The sequence below is a fragment of the Dendrobates tinctorius genome, unplaced genomic scaffold (genome assembly GCF_039654945.1).
Source record: "Dendrobates tinctorius isolate UK_male_01 unplaced genomic scaffold, ASM3965494v1 ptg000099l, whole genome shotgun sequence".
Lineage (NCBI taxonomy): Eukaryota > Metazoa > Chordata > Amphibia > Anura > Dendrobatidae > Dendrobates > Dendrobates tinctorius.
This window is the reverse complement of record NW_027361767.1, coordinates 1692938-1719630: the sequence shown is the minus strand read 5'-3', so window position 1 is coordinate 1719630 and position 26693 is coordinate 1692938. Positions and strand designations below refer to the sequence as shown.

The 26693-nt window shown below is 46.9% G+C and overlaps 1 protein-coding gene across 1 annotated transcript in view; it reads left to right on the top strand.

Moving 5' to 3' along the window:
* Positions 1-22310, top strand: part of FBXW9 (F-box and WD repeat domain containing 9) — a 44129-nt gene extending 21819 nt beyond the window's left edge. The window contains exons 8-11 of the mRNA XM_073587402.1: positions 6650-6763; positions 7514-7603; positions 7683-7748; positions 21693-22310. Coding sequence (XP_073443503.1) covers positions 6650-6763; positions 7514-7603; positions 7683-7748; positions 21693-21767 — 345 coding nt within the window. The 3' untranslated portion in view covers positions 21768-22310. The remainder of the gene's footprint in view (positions 1-6649; positions 6764-7513; positions 7604-7682; positions 7749-21692) is intronic.
* Positions 22311-26693: the final 4383 nt, after the last annotated feature.

Below are 26693 nucleotides of genomic sequence, written 5' to 3'. Positions count from 1 at the left end.
CCGCAGCGGCTACGGGGCATAAAGTGAAATTTAAGTGAGTGAAACGCCCGTACAGAATTTTTTCCTCTCACCCAGAGTTTGAGGTTATAGTGCAGCGGCACAGAGAACGTCCAGACAGGCGTTTCTGGGGTCAAAAGGCACTTGAAACAAGGTATCCGTTTGCTCCGGACCTCCGTAAAAGATGGATGGAATCCCCGATGGTGGATCCTCCGGTTTCACGCATTGCCACTAAGACCCTGCTATCCGTCCCTAGTGTTTCCTCGATTAAGGATCCCACGGATCGCCTTATACAGAGCTTAGCTCGCTCAGTATATGAGGCGTCAAGGTCAGCACTCGCTCCCTCGTTCGCAGCAACTTGGGTAGCCAAGGCTACAGTTGTGGCCAAAAGTATTGACACCCCTGCAATTCTGTCAGATAATACTCAGTTTCTTCCTGAAAATGATTGTAAACACAAATTCTTTGTTATTATTATCTTCATTTAATTTGTCTTAAATGAAAAAACACAAAGAATTGTCCTAAAGCCAAATTGGATATAATTCCACACCAAACATAAAAAAGAGGGTGGACAAAAGTATTGGCACTGTTTGAAAAGTCATGTGATGATTCTCTAATTTGTGTAATTAACAGCACCTGTAACTTACCTGTGGCACCTAACAGGTGTTGGCAATAACTAAATCACACTTGCAGCCAGTTAACATGGATTAAAGTTGACTCAACCTCTGTCCTGTGTCCTTGTGTGTACCACATTGAGCATGGAGAAAAGAAAGAAGACCAAAGAACTGTCTGAGGACTTGAGAAACCAAATTGTGAGGAAGCATGAGCAATCTCAAGGCTACAAGTCTATCTCCAAAGACCTGAATGTTCCTGTGTCTACCGTGCGCAGTGTCATCAAGAAGTTTAAAGCCCATGGCACTGTGGCTAACCTCCCTAGATGTGGACGGAAAAGAAAAATTGACAAGAGATTTCAACGCAAGATTGTGCGGATGTTGGATAAAGAACCTCGACTAACATCCAAACAAGTTCAAGCTGCCCTGCAGTCCGAAGGTACAACAGTGTCAACCCGTACTATCCGTCGGCGTCTGAATGAAAAGGGACTGTATGGTAGGAGACCCAGGAAGTCCCCACTTTTTACCCCGAGACATAAAAAAGCCAGGCTGTAGTTTGTCAAAACTTACCTGAAAAAGCCTAAAACGTTTTAGAAGAATGTTCTCTGGTCAGATGAGACAAAAGTAGAGCTTTTTGGGCAAAGGCATCAACATAGAGTTTACAGGAGAAAAAAAGAGGCATTCAAAGAAAAGAACACGGTCCCTACAGTCAAACATGGCGGAGTTTCCCTGATGTTTTGGGGTTGCTTTGCTGCCTCTGGCACTGGACTGCTTGACCGTGTGCATGACATTATGAAGTCTGAAGAGTACCAACAAATTTTGCAGCATAATGTAGGGCCCAGTGTGAGAAAGCTGGGTCTCCCTCCAGAGGTCATGGGTCTTCCAGCAGGACAATGACCCAAAACACACTTCAAAAAGCACTAGAAAATGGTTTGAGAGAAAGCACTGGAGACTTCTAAGGTGGCCAGCAATGAGTCCAGACCTGAATCCCATAGAACACCTGTGGTGAGATCTAAAAATGGCAGTTTGGAGAAGGCACCCTTCTAATATCAGGGACCTGGAGCAGTTTGCCAAAGAAGAATGGTCTAAAATTCCAGCAGAGAATTGTAAGAAACTCATTGATGGTTACCGGAAGCGGTTGGTCGCAGTTATTTTGGCTATAGGTTGTGCAACCAAGTATTAGGCTGAGGGTGCCAATACTTTTGTCTGGCCCATTTTTGGAGTTTTGTGTGAAATGATCAATGTTTTGCTTCATTCTCTTTTGTGTTTTTTCATTTAAGACAAATGAAATGAAGATAATACCAAAGAATTTGTGTTTGCAATCATTTTCAGGAAGAAACTGAGTATTATCTGACAGAATTGCAGGGGTGTCAATACTTTTGGCCACAACTGTATGATATCATGGTCAGAAACATTAAACAAGGTCGCGCAGGAGCAGGATCTACCTGCAGATATTTCGGAGGTCGCAGGTCAGATGGCGATGGCCGGAGACTATGTAATCAATGTGTCTTGGATGCGGCCAATTGCTCGGCACTTGCTGCCACTAATGCAGTTTCGATCAGAAGAGCCCCATGGTTAAGGACATGGCGAGCCGAATCTTCTTCTAAGAAGTCCTTGACTTCCCTGCCTTATCAGTGCAGCTGCCTATTTGGGGAGACGTTGGATCAACTTATCTCCGACTCCACAGGAGGAAGGAGCGGGTTCCTTCCTCAACAAAGGGTCAAACCGTTTCAGGCACGTTTTCGGGCTTTTCGCAACACCGGGTGGACTACAGCGGCCAATTCCGCCGCCTCAGTCCACCCCGACCAGGATAGGGAGTGGCAGGTCTCTTATAGAGCTAACCCATTGGGGAGATTGCGTACTCGGCAGCCCAGATTGAGGGGATCCAGATCCCAAAGATCGTCGGCCAAATGACTCGAGGCCTTTACCAGACAACATCGGCAAGGTGGGCGGCCGTCTACTCTGGTTTTTCCACGTCTGGGCCAATGTCGCTCACGACGCATGGGTAAAGGAATTGGTGGCCTCAGGTTACAAAATAGAATTTGTCAGATACCCGCCAAGACGGTTTTTTCTTTCCCGGCTTCCCAGAGTGGATGCCCAGGCAAGGGCTCTATTGGGAGCCACCAAATCGCTCCAGCACAACGGAGTCATTGTTCCAGTGCCGGAACACGAAAAAAATCAGGGGTTCTATTTCAACCTTTTTGCGGTTCCCAAAAAGGACGCGTCTGTCAGGCCTGTTTTGAACCTGAAGCTTCTGAACAAATTCATCAGGATCAGACATTTCCGGATGGAGTCTCTCCGGTCAGTCATATCGGCCATGGAGCAGGGAGCATACTTGTCCTCAATAGATATCCAGGACGCATATCTGCATGTTCCCATTTTTCCTCCTCATCAGAGGTTTCTACGCTTCGCCATCAGCAATCTACGTTTTCAGTTCGTAGCACTACTTTTCGGGCTAGCCACGGCCCCCAGAGTGTTCACAAAGGTTATGGCAGTTGTCATGGCCATACTGCATTCTCGAGGCATAGTCGTCTTGCCTTATCTGGACGACCTATTGGTCAAAGGCCCTTCAATACGGGCATGCGAGGAAAATGTCAGCATCACGCTAAATACTCTTGCCCGCTTAGGGTGGTTGGTCAATGCGAAGAAGTCATCCCGTGTGCCAGCTCAAAGGATCTCCTTCCTAGGAATGAGTCTCGACACTCGCCGAGGGTTGGTAATTCTCCCTCAGGAAAAGGTGCAAGCGCTCCGGCAGGGAGTCCGGACACTTCGGCAACCCGTTCCTCATACCATCCGATCCGGGATGAGGAGTCTAGAGAAAATGGTGGCAGCAATGGAAGCGGTACCGTACGCCCAGTTCCATCTTCGCCCCCTGCAGCACGCCCTTTTGTCAACTTGGGACAAGAATCCCTTCACGCTCGATCGGCAGTGCCGACTGTCTTTTCAAGTCAGGCAGTCGCTCGGATGGTGGTTAACCAGTTCCTCTCTGACCCAGGGGAAACCTTTCCCCACAAACCATTGGTTGGTGATGAACACCGACGCCAGTCTCCTCAGCTGGGGAGCGGTGTTTCGCCACCACACGACCCAGGGACGGTGGTCTCCACAGGAGGCACACCTCCCGATCAACTTATTGGAGGTACGAGCAATTAGGCTGGCTCTGCAAAAGTTTCATCACTTTCTAGCAGGCCGCCCTGTCCGGATTCAGTCAGACAACTCCACGGCGGTGGCTTACATAAATCACCAAGGGGGCACCCGCAGCAGAGCATCCATGCGCGAGGTGGGGCACATTCTGCAGTGGGCCGAAGCAAACCACTCCGTGATTTCGGCTGTCCACATCCCGGGTGTGGAAAATTGGGCGGCAGACTTTCTCAGCTGGCAGGGTCTTGCGTCCGGAGAGTGGTCTCTACATCCCGAAGTCTTCTGGCAGATTTGTCAGCTGTGGCGAACTCCGGATGTGGACATGATGGCGTCCAGAGTGAACGCCAAGGTGCCCACATATGTTGCTCGGGCCAGGGACCCACAGGCAATCGCTGTGGACGCGTTGGTTCTGCCATGGAACCAGTTTCGCCTCCCAGATCTATTTCCCCCGCTGCCGCTACTCCAGAGGGTCATCAAGAAGATCAAGACTGAAGAGGTCCCGGCGATTCTGCTGGCCCCAGACTGGTCCCGTCGAGCGTGGTGCGCAGATCTAATGCAGCTGCTCGCCGACGTTCCTTGGCGCCTGCCAGAGCGCCCAGATCTACTTTCTCAAGGGCCGATTTGCCACCTGAACTCAGGGGCCCTGTGTTTGATGGCATGGCCGTTGAATCTTCGATTCTAACCCAGGCAGGGTTTGGGAGCAAGGTGGTCGCTACAATGATTAGCGCCCAGAAGCCTGCTTCAGCACGAATTTACCACCACACCTGGAAGGTGTTCTTTGCTTGGTGTCGAGGCCGCGGTGTTTCTGCGCTGAGATTCTCGATCCCCAACATCTTGACTTTTCTCCAATCGGGCCTAGACTCGGGCTTAGCCCCAAGTTCCCTCAGGAGACAAATATCGGCCTTATCCGTCCTGTTCCAGCGCAGAATTGCTACCAATCTGCAGGTGAAGACTTTCATCCAGGGAGTTTCCCACTTGGTACCTCCCTATAAGGCGCCTGTGGACGCCTGGGACCTTAACCTGGTCCTAAGTGTTCTGCAGGAAGCTCCATTTGAACCGCTTCAGGATATCTCCCTGAGGTACCTTTCCTGGAAAGTGGTGTTCCTAGTGGCCATCACTTCTATCAGGCGGGTTTCAGAACTGGCAGCCCTATCCTGCCAAGCCCCGTTCCTCACTTTACATAAGGATAAGGTTGTGCTCAGACCAGCCCCTCCTTTTCTGCCGAAAGTCGTGTCCTCTTTTCAAATTAATGAAGATGTTGTCTTGCCTTCATTTTGTCCAGCACCGGTGCACCGTGTGAAAAAGGCTCTTCACACGTTAGACCTGGTAAGAGCCCTCCGGAGGTACGTGTCGATGACGGCACCCTTTCGTCAGACGGACACGCTGTTCGTGCTCCCCGAAGGGCGCAGGAAGGGACTCGCTGCCTCAAAATCGACCATAGCCAGATGGATTCGTTTGACTATTCAAGAGTCCTACCGCATTAGAAGCACGCCGATTCCAGCAGGGATCAGAGCGCACTCTACTCGGGCAGTGGGCGCCTCTTGGGCGCTTCGGCATCAGGCTTCGACGGAACAGGTTTGCAAGGCAGCAACCTGGTCCAGCCTGCACACATTTGCCAAACGTTATAATATCCATGCTCAGGCCTCGGCGGATGCGAGCCTGGGTAGAAGGATTCTCCAAGCAGCGGTGGCGCACCTTTAAACAAGAGGTGTATGTAGCTTGGATCGGTGAGTCAATCTCCCACCCAGGGACTGCTTTAGGACGTCCCACAGTATCTGTGTCCCCCAATGAGGCGAAGGAGAAACATGGATTTTTGTGATAACTCACCGTAAAATCCCTTTCTCAGAGACGCTCATTGGGGGACACAGCACCCACCCTATTTGCCAGTTGCCTCTTGTTTTGTTTAATTAATATACATTTACTTATTTGATATAAGGGTGGTGTTTTGGACATGTTGTACCTGTATTAAGGCTGATTTTGTTGTCCTCCTACTGCTTTGGCACCAAACTGATTTCCACCCGCAATAGGGGCGAGGGTGTATACGGCGGAGGAGGAGCTAACCTCTTTTTTTCACTTAGTGTCAGCCTCCTAGCGGCAGAAGCATACACCCACAGTATCTGTGTCCCCCAATGAGCGTCTCGGAGAAAAGGATTTTACGGTGAGTTATCACAAAAATCCATGTTTCAGGTTTATTTTGATACATGGCTATGTAATTTTCATCATGCTGTGATTGCATGAGTCCACAGGGAACGCTCTAAAAATGTAATTAAAAAAAAAAAACCCACCGGGAATATTTTGTTTTTCATTACATTATGCATTTAACTACGCTAAGTAGAACAATTAAAAAAATGCAACTCTTCTAAAACTCAACTTCTCATGTTGATGATTAAACCGAATGCGGGGATGAGAAGCTGAAAGTTGGTTGCGTGTTAAACAGAAATTGTGATTAAGGGGGAAAAAAAAAAGTACCTCTGTACTAAGTATTGGGAATTAATTGTACATGCAGTTTTTTTTTTCCAGAAGTGGATCCAGCAAGAAAAAGAAAAACAAATTTTGTGTTCCAGCAAGAAGAATACAACATATTTTTATACTTCCCATTCCTTCTAAAATCAGTCCCTTCTTTTTTAGAAGGAATGGAAAAGTGTGAATACAACTCTTCCTTTTTGTCCCTTCTTTGATGCTTTAGGCTTCAAAAACCGTGACGCGGCTAAAAGTGACCGGTCCGTTCTTCTGGTGGCTTCCTGCCGTTAAAGTCATGTAAAATGACTCATATTTCAGGGAAAAACGTCATCAACATTTTCTTCGAGTCTTCTGCTTTGGAAACAATGGTGTATAAAAGGTGCCATGTGCCCATACCGGTAGAGTGATGCAGCGGGGGTTAATCATTTCTTGTTTCTCTCCCTCAGCTTGAGAACTACCTCTTCTGCATGTCGTATGAAGCTCCACAGCTATGGGCCGGAGACAACCAAGGCCTGATCCACGTGTACGGGAGCCACGGAGGGACATTCCAGCACCTGCGGGTACAGGAAATTGCAGTTGTCTGCATCCAAAAAGTACAGTGCCATCTGTGTTGTAGATTGAGACCCGGGCATGAATCCACGCCCCAAATACTGCTTACACCAGCAGTACGAAGCGAGGAGGGAAAGCGGCGGCTGAGTCTGTGCACAGCCGGAGTGTAACGTAGCGTCTGTATACGGCACATAGTAGGGTTATATATAGGATATACAATTACTAGAGTTGAGCGAAACAGGTCGGCCAGATTCATAAGTCGCCTACTTATGGCAAAGTTGGGTTTTGCCGACTGAAACCCGACCACAGCGTGAAGTCGGCCATGCGGTCGGCAAAACGAGCGCCAAAGTCGGATTTCCCAGAATGCTTGCACGTGACTTTTTTCAGCCACTGAGCAAGGACGTACACTGTAGGCAACGAGATGACATGTGCAGTGTCGAGAGAGAGAGTTTTCACGCACTTTAAAAAAGCGGTCCGGCATGTAGGTGTGTTTACTGTCCTCCACTCCCTGCCGACTTTGCTTCCCCATTGACTTGCATTAGGTTTTGTGTTTCAGTCGGACCTTCGACTTTTCCCGATAGTCGGCTGATTTCGTTCAACTCGACTTTTGAGAAAGTCGGGTTTCATGAAACCCGACGACCCTAAAAAAAGGCAGTCGCTCATCTCTAACAATTACTATTACCGACTGTGACGTCTTCCCCTTCTTTATAATCTCTCCTCCTCCCTTATTCTCCTTTTTTATTTTTCTGACCATTGCTCAGTGTTTCGACGTAGGTCACACATCCCAAGTCACTGGTATCTGGCATTCGACAGGTGCGCTGTACACCACGTCCACCGACAAGACCATGAAGGTAGGGGCGTGGTGCGTTCTGTATGACGTCATATTCTCGCTGCAGGTGGATGGATCCTGACGCCGCTTTCTGTTTCCAGGTTCACATTCCTACTGATCCTCCCAAGACGCTGAGCACACAGACGCACAACAACGTAGTCAACGGGGTAAGAACGCCACACAGGACTCGTCCTTAGGGCTCATACTCACTTGCGAGAGTCTCGCACGATTGTCGTGCAAGTCTCTCGCATGAAAACCTGGCACTGCCGCCGGCACTCGGACCAGACCGTGCAGCTGCATAGAAATACATGTAGCCGCACGCTTCGGTCTGAGTGCTGGCGGCAATGTCAGGTTTTCATGCGAGAGACTTGCACGACAATCGTGTGAGACTCTCGCAAGTGAGTATGAGCCCTAAGGGTGTGTGCACACGTTGTGGATTTTGCTGCAGATCCGCAGCGGATTTGGCCCTGCGGATCCGCAGCAGTTTCTGCTGCAGTGTACAGTACCATTTTAGTCTATGTAAAACGAAAAACGCAGTGCACATGGTGTGGATTTGCTGCGGTTTCAAAACCGCATCATATCAGGTATTTGTGCGGATTCCGCAGCGTTTTGGCACCTGCTCCATGACAGGTGTCAAACCGCGGGGGAAAACTGCAGGCTAAACCGCACTAAATACGCAGATAAACCGCAGATCTTTTGACCTGCTGATTTAGACAAATCTGCGCGGCAGAATCCGCAACGTGTGCACACATCCTAATGCTGCACCTTTCCATCAGCTTTAAAGGAGCTACGTGAGGAAACTATAGATTACCTGCCAAGGTTTATTAAGGGTATGTCCTTCCAGAAAATGATGTAGATTTCTGACATGGGTGGGATTTGAAGAAATCAGTGAGGGTCTGACCCTAAATGATCTGCAGAATGGGGCCCTCTTGCCTCACGCTCCATTCATTCTCGCACCTGGCTGTTTCTAGAAACGCTGTAGAGAATGAACGCAGTAGCAATCTGGGTCTAATCTGCCACTTCATGCTGTAACAAGGCTAAGAGTTCCCTGTCATGGATACAAATCCTCCGTTCTGCCGATTTGGTGCAGGTCCCAACAGTCGGACCCCCCCTCAATCATTACATACATGCATATCATCAGTTGTATTCACTGGACAGCCCCTGGAAGACTCTCAGCATTGCCCACGGTAGAGATGATGGAACGGCTGCAGATTACACTATCTGCATTGCGGATCTGCCTCACTGGTCAGTCAGATATGTTACTGGGTTTGGTGAAATCTCATCCCCAATACCCCTGTTGTAATTCACTATCCATCTCCTGCTCGGTGGGATAATATTTCTTTATTGAATACCATCAGTATGACATACGCGGACATGCTTTACGCCTCTTCAGTTCTTTATCCATAGCATGGCTAAATGCAGTAATCAGGTACCAAATATTTAACTCCTTCATATGCATCAGGTTACCACATTTGTGCAGTTCTCCACAGCATCATACACTTGTCCTGTATGTTTGGACGTCTGATGGAACTCTGCGTGTTTTTTGTTTTTTTTTGTTAGATCTGTCAATTTTATAAGTTTTTTACTATTTTTGGGAGAAGGGATTAATAAAGAGTGGCAAGTCTGGCTTATTTTTTATGGACTTAACCGTTATTGAAAAGTAATGTTAGTTTTGTTGTAGGGGTCATTGCGGTGCTGTCAATACAATTTTATATATACTTCTGTTTTATGTTTTTTTTCGCAAAGCATTTTGTAATTGGGGGAATGTTTTATTCCTTTTTTTTTTAAAAAACATTTTATTTAGCATTCTTTCTAGTCTCTTGAGCGTGTGATCCCATACACCTCGGTATAGCAGTATATTATGTCCTTTTCTATATTTGGCCTAATAGGAGTCCAAAGATGGCTGACATATCGGCCATTACTAAGCTCATCGTTGACAGAGAAACCTATTTTCACCCTGCGATTGGCTTGTACGGGCACCAACGAGGTGACACTGCGCACCCTTCCTATGTCTAACCGCTCTTAGATACTGTAAGTAGTATGGACTTGGCAATATATTAGATGCCCTTCGAATACCCTCTTATTGCCATTTGTCGTGAGAAAATCATCCGGCTCTTTTATAAAAGCTGTCCTAGTGTCGGCCATCACTACCTCCTGTGGTCGGCATCCTATAGTGACTGCTCTAACTGTAAAGAACCCTTTCCTATTAAGCTGCCAGAATCGTCTTTCTTTCTCCTGTAATAAATGTCCCCTGGTCCTTGGGAGGAATAAATTTATGTGCCATCCTTTGTATTGACCACACATGTAGTTATACATATAAATAAGATCTCCCCTGAGACGTCTTTTTTTCCTAACTAAACAAGCCCAACTTTTCCACCCTCTCATTATAAGAGATCCCCTGTAATTTTCGCCTTTAAACCGACTCTGCTTAATGCCTCTTTATCTTTGCATTTTCTTTTTTTTTTTCCCATCCATCTACCCAGAGCCACAACTTTTTTTTTTTATTATTATTTTAATCTTTGCATCAACATCACCATATGAGGTTTTTTGTTTTTTTTTGCAGGACGAGTTGTAGTTCTCATTGGTGTAATTTATTTTATTGTATAATGGAATTATTCTTACTCCATAGTTTTTGATTACAAGTACAGTGAAATAGTGAAGGGAAAAAAACCCTCACAATTCCACCGCAGTTTTTAGGTTTTTGTTTTTACCGAGTTAATTGTGCGGTAAAGATGGGTACATAAAATATTTTGATCAATTTTTGTTTTTTTTTTCCTGACAAGTGCAGTTCTGGCTTAATTATTTATTTTTATTTTTTACCATACAAGTTATTTAATATTTTGAAGGATCAGACTTTTACAGACCCCAAATATGTTTGCTTATTTATTTAACATTTTTAATCCCTATTTTTTTTTATTGAGAGAAGGGATATAAAATTCATGGGGAAGTGTGATAAATAAGATTTAATTCCTTCTCCCAATAAAAAAGAGGTTAGCAATAATAAAAAAAAAACTAAAAATGCCAACATTGCTCCTGTTGAAAAACAAATTAATAAAAAGTGATCAATATTGTATGTACCCCCAAAGTAATACCAATTATTTTTTTTTTTTTTACAAACCATTCAACCACTAATATATATACCTGAACCACGTTGCTGCCCATGGTTCAGGTTTAGCAAACACTTTCCTGGAGTGCTCTATCTCCAGACTCACGCTGAACGCTAAAAGCTCTGGCCTTCAGCCATTTAAGCCCACACCTGGTGACTCTTCCATCATGTGATCACATGATCCTGACTTCACACAGGTCCTGTCAGGACTCTGCATGTGGAGATATGGTGGACCCCTCCCACCCGCTCTATGGCAGTCCACTAAAACCAGCCCATAATATAACTGTCAATAAACCGTAACAACGCGTAGTGTGCTGGAGGAAACTATTCTGGCTTTACATCACTGATACCATCAGGCGCAGTGACACGTACAGTATATCCCCTACATCACATCACCAGTGACTCTGTCACATAGCCCCCCTCTGCTCAAAGCTGGTGGAAGTCCTGGAGTGCCAGAAACCACCTAGTTACCTGGGCATTCTTCCCCTTCTTTTACCTCATCCATCTCAGGAGTGCATGATCAGATATTAGCCTGAACTTCCTGCCTAACAGATATATCTCAGGGTGTCAATTGCCCACTTGATGGCCAAGCACTCTTTCTCCACGATGGCATAGTTCTTCTCACAGGAGGAGAGTTTCCTACTCAGGTATAGGACTGGGTGTTCATCGCCATCTATTACCTGGGACAGCACAGCTCCTAAACAGACTTCGGAGGTGTCCGTCTGGAGTACAAAATCCTTTGTAAAGTCTGGTACGACCAAGACTGGCTGTCGGCACAGGATGAGCTTCAACTCCTGTAATGCCATCTGTGCTTCAGAGGACCATTTGACCATCATTGACTTTGTGCCCTTAAGAAGATCAGTCAGGGGGGCAGCTATCATGGCGAGAGTCGGGGTAAACCGCCGATAATATCCCACAATTCCCAGAAACCCCCTAACCTGCTTTTTGGAGACTGACTGTGGCCACTTGTTTATTGCCTCCACTTTGTCTATTTCCGGCTTTATCTCGCCCCTTCCAATGATGTAGCCCAAGCACTTCGCCTCCTTTTTCCCGAGGGCGCACTTCTTCGGATTTATGGTAAACTCCGCTTTCCTTAATGCATCGAATGCCGCATGGATCTTCTGCACGTGACTTCCCCATTCTGGGCTAAAGATCACGATGTCGTCCAAGTAAGCGCTGGCGTACTTCTTGTGTGGGACTAGTATCCGGTCCATAGCCCTCTGGAAGGTAGCTGTGGCTCCTTGTCGGTTGAACGGCATCCAGGTATTGAAAGCACCCGTCAGGTATAGAGAAGGCCTTTTTCTCCTTGGCACTTGGAGACAGGAGAATTTGCCAGTACCCCTTTGTTAGGTCCAGGGTAGTGATGTACCTGGCTGACCCTAGCCTCTTAATAAGCTCATCGACCCGTGGCGTCGGATATGCGTCGAACTTGGACACCTCATTGAGCTTCCTGAAATTGTTACAGAAGCGCCACTCTCCATTTGGCTTCTGCACCAGGATAATAGAGCTGGACCAGCCGCTGTTTTACTCCTCGATGACACCCAGGCTCAACAATCTCCTCGCCACCTGAGAGATCACCTCGCATCGAGCTTCAGGAATCCGATACGGACTTTGGTTCACCCTCACATGTTGTTCAGTTAGGATCTCGTGCTCCACCACCTGTGTACTTCCTGGTAACTCCGAAAACAGGTCTCGGTTACCCTGAAGCAGCTCACGGCACTGTTGTTTCTGGGCCGGCGACAGTGTCTCTGCCACTGTGATATCCTCGACCTTGGCTTCAGGATGGGCCCGTAGGCACTGTGCTTCTACCGTATCCCTGTCTCGCCATGGTTTCAGCGGGTTGATACACTTGGTACAGCTTCCTTCTCCCTGGTTGGTGGACCTTACAGTTGAAACAGCTAACATAGAAAAAATTCAAAAAAATTCACACAACAAGATATGGCCTTACCAAAACCCTGTCGGATGCCAAATGTACATACTGTATAGCAGGATTCAGCGGGCCTCCACTAATAAAGGCAAGGGGCAGCTCAGGTGCAAACTACAGATAAAAACAACCACCCCACACCTAACAAACCATGGTGGTTGCCTTTATTAGTGGAGGCCCGCTGCATCCTGCTATATGTGCATTTGTCATCAGACAGGGTTTTGGTAAGGCCATATCTTGTTGTGTGAGTGTTTTTGAATTTTTTCTATTTTAGCTGTTTTGACATTGGTGTTAGGGACCTGCAATATTATGAGGACCCTTGACGTTGGCTTGCAGGCTCGATCTATTTTGGCCAAAATATTAACCAATACCTCATTTAATGTACTCAGTGTATGCATTAATTTTTTGCACTTATGTCACTTTTTGCAAGATGCAGCCGTGCCTCTTTTTGTTGGCTTGGTCTATTGGGGCGTCTGTCACTGTGTGTTGCATATTATAGTGCTGTAGCAACCCGCCTGATAATACTATGGGCGTCATTAATAGGTTGCAAGCCAGACACTTTGCATCACACTTATATGTGTGACTGGCGTCCTATGCAAGCCTTATCTATGTGCATTTTTCCTACTAGGCAGACAACCCCACCATGGTTTGTTAGGTGTGGGGTGGTTGTTTTTATCAGTAGTTTGCACCTGAGCTGCCCCTTGCCTTTATTAGTGGAGGCCCGCTGCATCCTGCTATATGTGCATTTGTCATCAGACAGGGTTTTGGTAAGGCCATATCTTGTTGTGTGAGTTTTTTTGGACCTTACAGTTGACATCATTCAAATTTTCAACCACCTCATGTGGCACTTAGCCACTTGGCAAGGAATTTGGTTTCCTTGGTGGGGATCAACATGAGCACCCGGTCCCCAGGGCTAAACTTTCTCAACCTCGCGGCCCGGTTGTAGACCCTCGCCTGGGCTTCTTGTGCTTGAAGGAGACTCTCCTTCACAATCGGCATCACCCTTGCGATTCGGTCCTGCATTTGCACATGCTCAATGACGCTACAGTGGGGTGTAACTTCTGCTTCCCCAGTCTCCTTCGCAACATCTAGAAGTCTCCAGGAGTGCTGTCCGTATAACAGCTCGAACGGTGAGAAACCCGTAGAGGCCTGTGGGGCTTCCCTAATAAAGAACAATAGGTATGGGAGGAGGCAAGTCCAATCTCGGCCATCCTTCTCCACGACCTTCTTCAGCATGGACTTCAAGGTCTCATTGAACCTCTCCATCTGTCTGCGGATGGTACACCGACGTTCTAAGTTGGGTAATCTGGAGGGCCTTGCGCAACTCCCTCATTACCTTGGACATACAGTTGTGGCCAAAAGTATTGACACCCCTGAAATTCTGGCAGATAATTCTCAGTTTCTTCCTGAAAATGATTGCAAACACAAATTCTTTGGTATTATTTTCATTTAATTTGTCTTAAATGAAAAAACACAATAAGAATTGTCCTTAATTAAAGCCAAATTGGATATAATTCCACACCAAACATAAAAAAGAGGGTGGACAATTTGTGCAATTAACAGCACCTGTAACTTACCTGTGGCACCTAACAGGTGTTGGCAATAACTAAATCACACTTGCAGCCAGTTGACATGGATTAAAGTTGACTCAACCTCTGTCCTGTGTCCTTGTGTGTACCACATTGAGCATGGAGAAAAGAAAGAAGACCAAAGAACTGTCTGACGACTTGAGAAACCAAATTGTGAGGAAGCATGAGCAATCTCAAGGCTACAAGTCCATCTCCAAAGACCTGAATGTTCCTGTGTCTACCGTGCGCAGTGTCATCAAGAAGTTTAAAGCCCATGGCACTGTGGCTAACCTCCCTAGATGTGGACGGAAAAGAAAAATTGACAAGAGATTTCAACGCAAGATTGTGCGGATGTTGGATAAAGAACCTCGACTAACATCCAAACAAGTTCAAGCTGCCCTGCAGTCCGAGGGAACAACAGTGTCAACCCGTACTATCCGTCGGCGTCTGAATGAAAAGGGACTGTATGGTAGGAGACCCAGGAAGACCCCACTTCTTACCCCGAGACATAAAAAAGCCAGGCTGGAGTTTGCCAAAACTTACCTGAAAAAGCCTAAAGCGTTTTGGAAGAATGTTCTCTGGTCAGATGAGACAAAAGTAGAGCTTTTTGGGCAAAGGCATCAACATAGACTTTACAGGAGAAAAAAAGAGGCATTCAAAGAAAAGAACACGGTCCCTACAGTCAAACATGGCGGAGGTTCCCTGATGTTTTGAGGTTGCTTTGCTGCCTCTGGCATTGGACTGCTTGACCGTGTGCATGGCATTATGAAGTCTGAAGACTACCAACAAATTTTGCAGCATAATGTAGGGCCCAGTGTGAGAAAGCTGGGTCTCCCTCAGAGGTCATGGGTCTTCCAGCAGGACAATGACCCAAAACACACTTCAAAAAGCACTAGAAAATGGTTTGAGAGAAAGCACTGGAGACTTCTAAGGTGGCCAGCAATGAGTCCAGACCTGAATCCCATAGAACACCTGTGGAGAGATCTAAAAATGGCATTTTGGAGAAGGCACCCTTCAAATATCAGGGACCTGGAGCAGTTTGCCAAAGAAGAATGGTCTAAAATTCCAGCAGAGTATTGTAAGAAACTCATTGATGGTTACCGGAAGCGGTTGGTCGCAGTTATTTTGGCTAAAGGTTGTGCAACCAAGTATTAGGCTGAGGGTGCCAATACTTTTGTCTGGCCCGTTTTTGGAGTTTTGTGTGAAATGATCAATGTTTTGCTTCATTCTCTTTTGTATTTTTTAATTTAAGACAAATTAAATGAAGATAATAATACCAAAGAATTTGTGTTTGCAATCATTTTCAGGAAGAAACTGAGTATTATCTGACAGAATTGCAGGGGTGTCAATACTTTTGGCCACAACTGTAAATAGTGTTCCCTGGTCTGTCAGGATCTCCTTCAGCAGGCCCATCTGGGAGAAAATATGGACTAGCTCTCGTGCTATACTTCGGGCAGAGGAGTTTCTTAGAGGTACCACGTAGCTTAGTCCATTACCACTAGGTTGTATTGATGACCCATGGCGGCCCGACCAGGTGCAATGCAATCCGTTCAAAGAGGACGTCAATTAGGATTAACGGAACTAGGGAACTGCAGAAGTGTGATACAGGGGCAGTTAGCTGACAGGGCAGGAGCAGCAGAAATTAACAATGTCCCTGTGACACACAGGCCAGTATAACCTCTTAAGGACTCGTTCTTGGGTCTTATCTACACCTAGGTGCCCCCCCAAGACATGAGCATGGGCCAGATCAAGTACCCTACATCTATAGGGTCCCAGGACTAACTGCTGCTCTAATACTTCCCCTCTCTGTTTATTGACCCGATATAGCAACTCCCCATTGACCGCAAAGTACGGGAACCTGGTGTTGGCCCCCAGCTCTTGGGCAATCCCATTTATCACAGTTACTTTTCCCATTTTTCATGGTCAAGTCCTGCATTTGGGCAGTTCAAAAATTCCCCTCAGAAACCCCCAGTTCAGAAATTTTAATCTCACTTGTCACCATTTCGTCCTCGTCACCAGCTAGGACACCCAAGGAGAACTCATCCATCTTTGATGGGTGATGGGGTTTCAACAGGGTTTAGCTGGCTCCTGTCTGCGTCCTTTGATATCTCCGCCTTCCCCCCACAAGTTCCAGAAAAGGCTGTAGTCCCTCCAAGTTATCACGGGGTGTAGCAAACCTTCGACCACCCCGACCTCATAGGGGTCCGTACCCTGGCTTGTTTTAACCGACACTCTGGCAGCAGGATAGTCTTTGGTGTCCCTGTGGATACAACGTTCACCCACGTGTTTCCCTGGGATCAATTGATGGGGAAGTGTGGCCCTTATCAGGGTCACCAAACTCCCTGAGTCTTAAGAGTACTTTTACCAGCACCCCATTTATTGACACAGGACAGGCCCGCGGCCCCTCAATGGTCTGATAGTCCACACTGCAGGCAGGGTAGGCATAGTAGGAGCAGTGCCTCACTAGGCTACAGTCCATCTCTTCAGAGGACAAGGGACAACGGGCGGTTCTGCGTCCAGGACCACAACATCTCCAGCAAAGCAAGTCTTTACCTGTGGCCTTTGACAACCCCTCAGTGACCCCTTGGGATCTAGTACTCCCCCCCCCCCCCCCCCCCCCCCCCAGTGGTGGCTTTATTACTCCTCTTTTGGGGCTCAGGTTCTCACTGGGTACCCCAGTATGAGGATGCACCACCCCCTAGCTTTCTTAGGGACCTCTCGACCCCCTGGAACCAGTCCACTAGGCTCAGCAGTTCTTCTGCATTTCGGAGATCTCCCTGGGCAACCTGGGTCTGCACCTACTTAGGAAGGGAGTGCACAAACCTGTCCATGACAATGCGCTCAACCATCTGGGGTGGAGTGGAGGATTCCGGCTGCGGCTATTTTTGCACCAGATGCAGTAGGTCAAACATTTGGGATCGAGGCGGTTTGTCCTTACAGTAGGCTCAGTTGTAAACCCATTGTACGTTGATCGACATGGTCACTTGCGCGCATGCCAAAATTTCAGTTTTTAGTTTGGCATACTCCTGCGCATCCTGCAGTGTCAAATCATAATAGGCATTCTGGGGCTCATCAGTCAAATAAAGGAGGCCAGCACCTCTGCCCACTGCTCTGGTGGTAGCTTCTCAAGCTCCGCCACATGCTTGAGCACAGTCAAAAAGGCCTCCACATCATCGCCCTGGGTCATTTTTTGCATGGTTCGTCTTACAGTCTTCCGTACGTGTCGTCACCTGGACTTAGGGGAGGGGCTGCTAGCCTTCCATGAACATCCTCTGCCAGTAAGTCAATCTGATGCTGCTGCTACATTTGTTGTCTAAGCAACTTACTGGTCTCTTGTTGCGCCCTCTGTTGCTGCTGTAATTGCTGCTGGTGTTGTAGCTGCTGTGCTTGTAGCAGATGTTTGAGCAGGTCCTCCATCTTGCCTGATATCTGCGCTGGCTTGTGGCCGCCACACGTGTTCTCTGGAAACGCTGCCCGCACTTCTAACACCACCTGTGGTAAGGCGGCTCACCCGTCTGGACACAGAGGTATAACTGGAACACTGTCTCATAAAGAAAAGGCTTGGTTTATTGCAGACAGCATAAACCAAGCTTGGTAAAGTAAATATGGCCCTCTGGGAAAATGGCGAAACAAAGAAGCAAAAAAAAAAAGGATTTTCCTTGCGAGAATCTGCCTGTTCCCAGGCAGTAATGCTAGAGGTTCAGGTTTAGACTCAAACTTAAAGCTCTGGCCTTCAGCCATTTAAGCCCAGACCTTGTGACTCCTCCATCATGTGATTCATCATCACACAGGTCCCTCCATCACTTAACCAGTGACTCTGTCACAGCGTGTTCATTACTTTTTCCTCAATATAATGACTGAATTTATGGACATGTATGGATGATTTCTTTGCTTGGATCTTCAACAATTAACACAACTGACATGATATATCAGAAGTTTTCTGAAAGTGCAGCTGCACTTGAAACCTACATATTTATATGTGTGGCTGACGTTATCCCAAAAAACAGCGCTACCCCTGTCTACAAGGCATATCCTGTATTGCAGCTTGGTCACAATGAACGGATAACGGCATGGTGGCTCAGTGGTTGGCATTGCAGCCTTGCAGTGCTGGGGTCCTGGGTTAAAATCCCACCCATGACAACATCTGCAAGGAGTTTGTATGTTCTCCCCGTGTTTGTGTGGGTTTCCTCCGGGTTCTCCGGTTTCCTTCCACATTCCAAAGACATATTGATAGGGAACTTAGATAGTGAGCCCCATCGGGGACAGAGCCAATAATGTCTGTAAAGTGCTGTGGAATTAATAGCGCTATATAAATGAGTAAAATAAAAAAAATAAAATAATGTGATAGAGACGTGACCTATACGGTGCAACAATGGTATGTGACCCGGATAATGAAAATAAAGGGAAGAAGAAATCTGAATTTTTATAATGGTAGAAGTGATAATGACACAAATCCCCCAACCCCTTCATCACCAATGGGTGCAGATTATTCACTAATAGCTAATACGGCTGAGAACTGGAGGCAATTATATATGTGCTGGAAAGCGAGGCTCATGTTGTAAAGTGACAGATTTAATAAGACATCTGTTTCCATGGTAACAGGAACCCTATCGCAGGTTTAAAACGACAGAGAGGATCCAGAAGGCCACAGCATCTGATCTCTACTACTCCTACGCTGATTAGAAGCACTTCACCTTCATATTAAATGGTGCAGGTTTCTTTTAGCAGGGCAGGGGTTAATCTGCTCAGTTGAGAGTTCTTGGAAGCTTTCCTGCATAAGGCTCTCAGCTGTTGACTGTTGGTCACTCCCATTTCCTATATAATCTGGGCCCTGGCACTGACTGTCAGAGCTAGCTTATTCTGCATGGCTGGAGATGGTTATTATTTGAGTAGGTATTTGGTGGGTTTATCTGTGACTGTTTCTGAATGTGTGATAATTCCTTTCTCCTAGTTTGGTTTTACCCCATCCTTCACTCCCTGGTGCATTCCTTTGTTGATTTTGTGTGTGTGTGTGTATATTTGTATGTTTGGTATTTTTCGTTACTCCTTTTTGCACTACTACTCCCCTCTTCCCTGGGTGGGGGAAAGGTACAGACTGAGGGTGGATTCAGGAGCTAGGGTAAGGTGCGTGGCCCTGGTGTCTTCACCATAAGAAGTAATCTGGGGAGCAGGGTGAGCTATGGCGCCCTTGGTGTTGGGGACAGGGAAGGAGCCCCTGGTCCTGGGACACCTGACAACAGAGTTGTGACAAACCCAATATAACTTACGATCATTGTAATACAACATATGTGGAATATTTGGTAACCTGTTTGATGTGCAATACCCGAAATGCAGACCCTACAAAACTGCTCAGTTTCTTTTAATGCGTGCTGGCATTAGCATACATAATTCTAATTGGCTAAGTTATCACTGTTGATATCGAGCTTGTGATCTAGGTATCGTACTGCCCCCCCCCACACACACACACACACACACCTAAGTTTCATTTTTTTTCTACTTTCCTAGGTTTTCTCTAAAGGCCCTGTCACACACAGCAATCTCACCAGCGAGATCGCTGTGTGTGACGGGGATCAGTGACCGCCCCCCCCCCCCCCCCCCGCCAGGCATCGCTGATCGTGCACGATCGTCCTGGGCCATTATTTGATCGTTGCTCTCCCGCTGGCCAGTGCGCATCGCTGCGTGTGGCAGCGGGAGCCAACGATCAGCGAGGCTCCCAGCGCTCTAAGCAGGCGCTGGGAGCTGGTATCTAAGGTAAATATCGGGTTACTAAGCGGCGTGCGTCACTTAGTTACCCAATGTGTACCTTAGAAACCTGCATGCTCCCAGCTCCCGGCACGAGCACGCAGGTTTCTAAGGTACACATCGGGTAACTAAGTGACGCAATATTTACCTTAGATACCCGCGTCCTCGCTGCTGCTGATCGCTGGTGAAGCTGCCTGTTTGGCAGCTCACCAGCGATCATGTAGCGACACACCAGCAATCCTGACAAGGTCATATCGTTGTCGGGATCGCTGGTGCATCTTTAAGTGTAACGGTGCCCTACGTCTGTTAGACAAAGAAAGACATTCCTGAGACCCCCCCTTATCTGATCATAGACTCCATCTTGAAAGGAAAAAGATGCATGTATAAAGAACCTAAGATGACTATAAATCCTGCTCTCACACCTGGATGGATGTTCTCAGTGTTAACATGACCACAGAAATATTATAGTCACTGTGTTCAGATAATGTGACAAATCTACAGATCGCTTCCGTTATAAATGATTGTGTTATGTCTTACCACAAAAAATGTCTCCCTTCTGTCTACTGCCTGTTGTCAAATGTGATCTGTCTATGGCAACAGAGACTCCGAGAGGGAGTACAGGATGTGGGGGCGGGTCTTTGCTGCTGTACAGGATGTGGGGGCGGGTCTTTGCTGCTGTACAGGATGTGGGGGCGGGTTCTCTGTTGGTGTACAGGAAGTGGGTCTCTATTGCTGTACAGGAAGTGGAGGCCAGTCTCTCGCGGTACAGGAAGTGGGGGTGGGTCTCTTGCGGTACAGGAATTGGGGGAGGGTTTCTGTTGCTGTACAGGAAGTGGGGGAGGGTCTCTTTCTGTACAAGAAGTGGGGGCAGGACTCTGCTGTACAGGAAGTGCGGGAGGGTCTCTGTTGCTGTACAGGAAGTGCGGGAGGGTCTCTGTTGCTGTACAGGAAGTGGGGGAGAGTCTCTTGCGGTACAGGAATTGGGGGAGGGTTTCTGTTGCTGTACAGGAAGTGGGGGTGGGGTCTCTTGCTGTACAGGAAGTGGGGGAGGGTCTCTTTCTGTACAAGAAGTGGGGGCAGGACTCTGCTGTACAGGAAGTGGGGGAGGGTCTCTTGCTGTACAGGAAGTGGGGGCAGGACTCTGCTGTACAGGAAGTGGGGGAGGGTCTCTGTTGCTGTACAGGAAGTGGGGGCGGGTCTGTCTCCTTTTTGCTCCTACCCTACGTACGGGTATAGCAGAGGGGCAGCCTTTTAGTTCACAGTGGGCAAAGCATTAGATCATTTTTAAGAGCTTTGCATTTTAGGAAATTAATGTAAGTTTCAGCACTTATAACGCTGGCAGAATGTTATTGAATAGGAAGCACATGCAAAAAAAAAAAAAGGATTGGAATTTATGTAGCGAGAGAATAGGAACACTTCACGACATACTAGATTGGTGTGGAGAGTTTCACCTTGTTTTAGGGGCTGAGGGCAACAAGACCATGCCTTCCTATAGATGTTGAGGGAAAGGTATACTTTAATCTGTCTTACTATGTGTCTGCTGGCTGTTCTTTACCAGTGAAGTGTTTTTAGATTCTCTGCCATAGATGCTTCTCATCTCCCCCCTTGCTCTTAAGTGACGGCTCTAGCGTCCGTCCAGGAGACCACCATAATGTGACTCCAGCTCCCCCCACTGTGGAGGAGTACATAGTGCATGTGTGCTGTTCCCATAGCTTTGTAACCTGTGCTCCCCATTTTAACTGTTTTGTTTTCCACCATTTTTTCCCACCAGGTATGTGCGGCTGGGAACACGGTGGCTGCAGCCTCTGGGGGACAGACGGTGGAGATATGGAGGTTTCCTGAATAACACACATCACCATTAACACTTGGCGTCTGAGTCTGAACAGCCATGCAAATATGAACAAGAAATATTCAATACGAGGAGGTGACCTGCATGTGAATCAATATTTTGCAGGGGACAAGGCTGGTGTCTCGGGGGTCCTCCTTCCATAAATGTGACATGTATGCTGAGATTTGCACATACAGAAGAAGGGCCGTTATGGTGAACAATAGAATGATGCCTGTTCATGCTGTCACACCCTTAACCGCTAAAAACAGGTGGACCTGGGGCTGATTGCTCTGATCGCAGGATGTCCAAGTTATCAGCCAACCAAAATCGGGAGCTGGACCAACCCTGGGTCACCGGCCTCCAACCTGTGGCTCTACAGCTGTTGTTAAACGGACAGCCTTCAGCATGCTGGGACTGGTAGTATCTGACAACCAGAGGTTGGCGGTCACTGATGTAACCAAATACCATCTCCTGATCTCAGTAGATCGGGCTTCCATACTCAGGTTTTTAGTCACCATATTAAAGATATGAAAATAAATTAAACAAAATCCTTGGAAAGAGTCCTGGCATCAGCGTCTTGTGATGTTCCTCCATAATACTGAATATTATAAGTTCCGGTGTTGCATTGATGAACCATAGTGATGAGGATGAACAGATCCTATCCTAAAAGAGGAACTAGCATCGCCCTGCAGAAAACTTGTATTTATGCGAGTGTGAGCAGATCCTTATATTGGGTGACCAGATATATCCGGATGCGCTTAAGGGCCCAATAGTGATTATTAAGGAACTGGGTCAGAACATCTAGAAAGTCGTCAGTCTTGTGGGGTGTTACTGCTATACGGCAGGTCTTATGGGGGTATTCCCGCTATATGTCAGGTACTGTGGGGTGCTCCAGCTATATGGCAGGTTTTTTGGGGTGTCTCTGCTATATGGCAGGTATTGTGCGGTGTCCCTGCTATATGGCATGTATTGTGGGGTGGTCCCGGTAAATGGCAGGTCTTGTTGGGTGGTCCCTCTATACAGAAGGTCTTATGGGGTACTCCCGCTATACGGCAGCTATTTTGGGCTGTTCTCTGTATATGGCAGGTCTTATAGGGTGTTTCCACTATATGGCATGTCTTATGGGATGTTCCCGATATACTCCAGGTCTTGTGGCATGTCGCCTGTGTATGGCTGCTCTTGCAGCATGTTTCTGCCATTCTTCAAGTCTTATGGGGTGTTCTTTGTATGGATTGGTTGGCACATACCAAAAGTGATCCATGGAAGGTCACGAAGAGCATTGCAGCTACGGTAGAAAGGTGTTCGGTCGCGTTGAGCCATCGCAGCTATGATAGGAAGGTGTTAGGACATACTGAACATTGCATCTACGATCGGAAGGTGTTGGGATACGCTGAGCATCGCAGCTGCGATAGGAAGATGTTGGGATACGCTGAGCATCGCAGCTACGATAGAAAGTTGTCAGGACACACTGAGCATCTCAGCTACAATAGAAAGGTGTTAGGACACGCTGAGCATCGCAGCTATGATAGATAGGTATGTAATCGCAAAAAAATTGCCCAATAATCACACATTCCCCATTAGGGGTAATATACCACTAATAGTAATAATCACTTTATGGTAACCAAATAGTGAAGAAATCTGGTACCACACAATGGTATAGATTATAAAATCACATCTTTATTAACATAAAAAACAATACACATGAGTACAAAGAAAGGTGTCAGACAATAAACAAAGGGACTAAAGATGTCCATAAGAAATCCCAGACTACCCTGGAAGGGGCGTAACTAATGCAGCTACCTTGGTCTTCTCTGTAGCCTCTGATGGAGAGGTCAGGCTTGTGCGGCAGGTAGCTGCCAGGTGCCACACCAGGGTGGTGTCTGGCTGTGGCTGCTGATCCCACTGGGGAACACTGGCAGGCGGGCACGGCTGACTGGGAAGGCACAGGGACTCTGGCAGGAAGGAGTGGTGTATGGAATAGGTAGGGACCTGTTCACACAGGAGGTTCAGGTACTGGTACGGGAAGGACGGAAATGTAGATGAGTATGAAGGAACAGGTTTGGACCTGTTCACACTGGAGAAGAGCTGCAGTTAGCAGCTAAAGGTTCTGCAGAACAAGGCAGGGCCCCAAGAGTGCGGAGCACAGGCAGGCGGAGAGGACACAATGATACACAGCAGGGAAAGGAACCACAGACAAGGAGACGGAGAAACAGAGGTAGGACAGAGTTCAGACAAGGTAACGGTACGGGACAAGGTACAGGACCAAAGGCACAGGGACCAGGATATTCTGCCTCCTGGAGGGCAGGCAGAGGTACAAGATACAGGACTAGGAATCAAGCCTCCAGAGAAGGCAAAACAGGACAGGATCTGGCAGCTCAGTAGCAAGACACTTAGTAAAGGCGTTGCTCAGGCAACTTCCACTGGGTCAATCTGCCCTAAATACTTGAGGCCTCTTGGTGATTGACCGGGAGCATATTAGGCAAGTGCACACTGATACCATAAGAACCAGAGTATTGGCGCCTCCCCCCCTATGCACACAGCCAGGAAGCAAGAGGCACACAGCATGGAGCCGGCAGCAGACAAAACTCACAGTATGGCCTGGAGCAGTGAGTAAGTTGGTGTGTGGGGGATGGGAGGCCATGCAGTGATGCCGGCAGGGTTGTTACAGGAAGGATTTAGGAAATGCAGAGCATCTAAGCTACGATAGGAAGGAGTTAGGAAATGCAGAGCATCGCAGCTATGGTACAAAGGTGTCAGGACACGCTAAGCATCGCAGCTACAATAGAAAACTTATGACACGCTGAGCATCACAGCTGTGAGAGAAAGATGTTTTAAATCTTTCCAGGAGCATGGCAGTCTGGTGAAGACATGATGAATTGAGGACTGGAGCTTGGCGGTTATAAATTGCTTCATTGTGAAATATGGTTGTCAAGTTGTTTCATCTTGTGAAAACTCTGGAACCTTATACCCATCCACTGCGTGGCTGCAACATTTATGGCAAGGAGTAAAGCCTGATGGATGACTGTGTATTGAGAGTGAGACCATAAATCTGAGTCGGATAACCCTGACAGGCGTAAGGTAGGAGAAGGGATTAATGGGATTTTCCATACCTTTAGGTGATCCACTACAGTATGCCAGTAGGTCAGTCTTTGGCATAAAGTTACTTGACAGACAGTAGGCCAGAGTTTTGTTTTTTGTTTTTTTTAGACTTTTCAAGTGTGTAAATCCCAGCCGTCATCCAATCCCAGGATCTGGCAATGAACATAACAGAGACACCAGAGAGGAATTCCCTCCCTGACACCAGGAAACACAAGGTTTTTTTTTAATTATTGATTGTTTTTTTTGCCAAATCCTATGGGAAAGTTTCTGGCCCTTTTGAGTTTCTGGCCCAAGTGTTAAAAGTCTTTAGAAGTAAAATTTATGGGCCTTGGTGCTGTGGAGAAAAAGTCTGGAGCTATCTATAATCTAAGAAAACAAATCAGGGAGAGCAGCCCTGGCCTGAACGTCGTGTCTCTGCAAGTTCATGTATCTCCTCCTCTATGTTCGGTACTTGTCAGCTGAAACGATCAGTGAGGAAATGGCTGTGTCTCCTGATCTGAACCCGACCGATCACCTATGGGGAATTCTGAAGACATGTTGTCATCACTCTCCCATCCAGCTTCCAGGCTCTAAAATGGGTTGTTCTTGGAGAATAGAAAAAGATAGATGATACAATGCAGTCATAGCCAAAAGTGTTGGCACCCGTCAAATTGTTCCAGAAAATGAAGTATTTCTCCCTGGAAAGTATTGCAGTTAAATTACACATTTTCTTGTACATATGTTTATTTCATTTGGGTGTAATGATACAACACAAATAAAAATAATTTGGACATAATTTCACACTAAACCCTCAAAATGGGCATCTTTTCAAGATTGTGGGTAAACAACTTTGTTTCAAGCAAATGATGCTCGCTCAAACTCTCCATCTCAAGAGATCTTGATGTCCTTTGTCCACAGAGTGCAACATAAACAGGAAATTTACAACCCATGGCACTGTAGCTTATCTCCATGGATGTGGATGGCAGAGGAAAATTGATGAAAAATTGCAGCAGGCTAGTCCGGATGGTGGATGAGCAGCCCCAATCAAGTTCCAAAGAAATTTAACCAGTCTTGCAGGCTCAGGGTGCATCAGTGTCAATGTGAACTATCCACCAACATTGAATTAAATGAAAGGCTATGGCAGGAGACCCAGAAGGACCCCACTGCTGACACAGAAATAAAAAAGCTAGACTGCAGTTTGCCAAATGAACATGGGTAAGCCAACATCTTTCTGGGAAAGCATCTTGTGGACAGATGAGTCCAAGCACATCATTCTATTTACCGAAAATGGAATGAGGCCTACAAAGAAAATAACACCGTACCTACACTCAAATATGGTGGAGGTTGAAAGATGCTTTGTGGTGGTTTTGCTGCCTCTGGCACTTGGAGCCTTAACTGTATGCAAGGCATCATGAAAACTGGAGATTACCAAAGGATTTTGGGTGGTAATGTAGGGCCAAGCTCAGGGTGTATCAGTGTCAACGTGAACTATCCGTCGACATTGAATTAAATGAAAGGCTATGGCAGGAGACCCAGAAGGACCCCACTGCTGACACAGAGAAATAAAAAAGCTAGACTGCAGTTTGCCAAATGAACACGGGTAAGCCAACATCTTTCTGGGAAAGCATCTTTTGGACAGATGAGTCCAAGCACATCGTTCTACTATTTACCGAAAATGGAATGAGGCCTACAAAGAAAATAACACAGTACTTACAGTCAAATATGGTGGAGGTTGAAAGATGCTTTGTGGTGGTTTTGCTGTCTCTGGCACTTTGAGCCTTAACTGTATGCAGGGCATCATGAAAACTGGAGATTACCAAAGGATTTTGGGTGGTAATGAAGAGCCCAGTGTCAGAAATCTGGGTT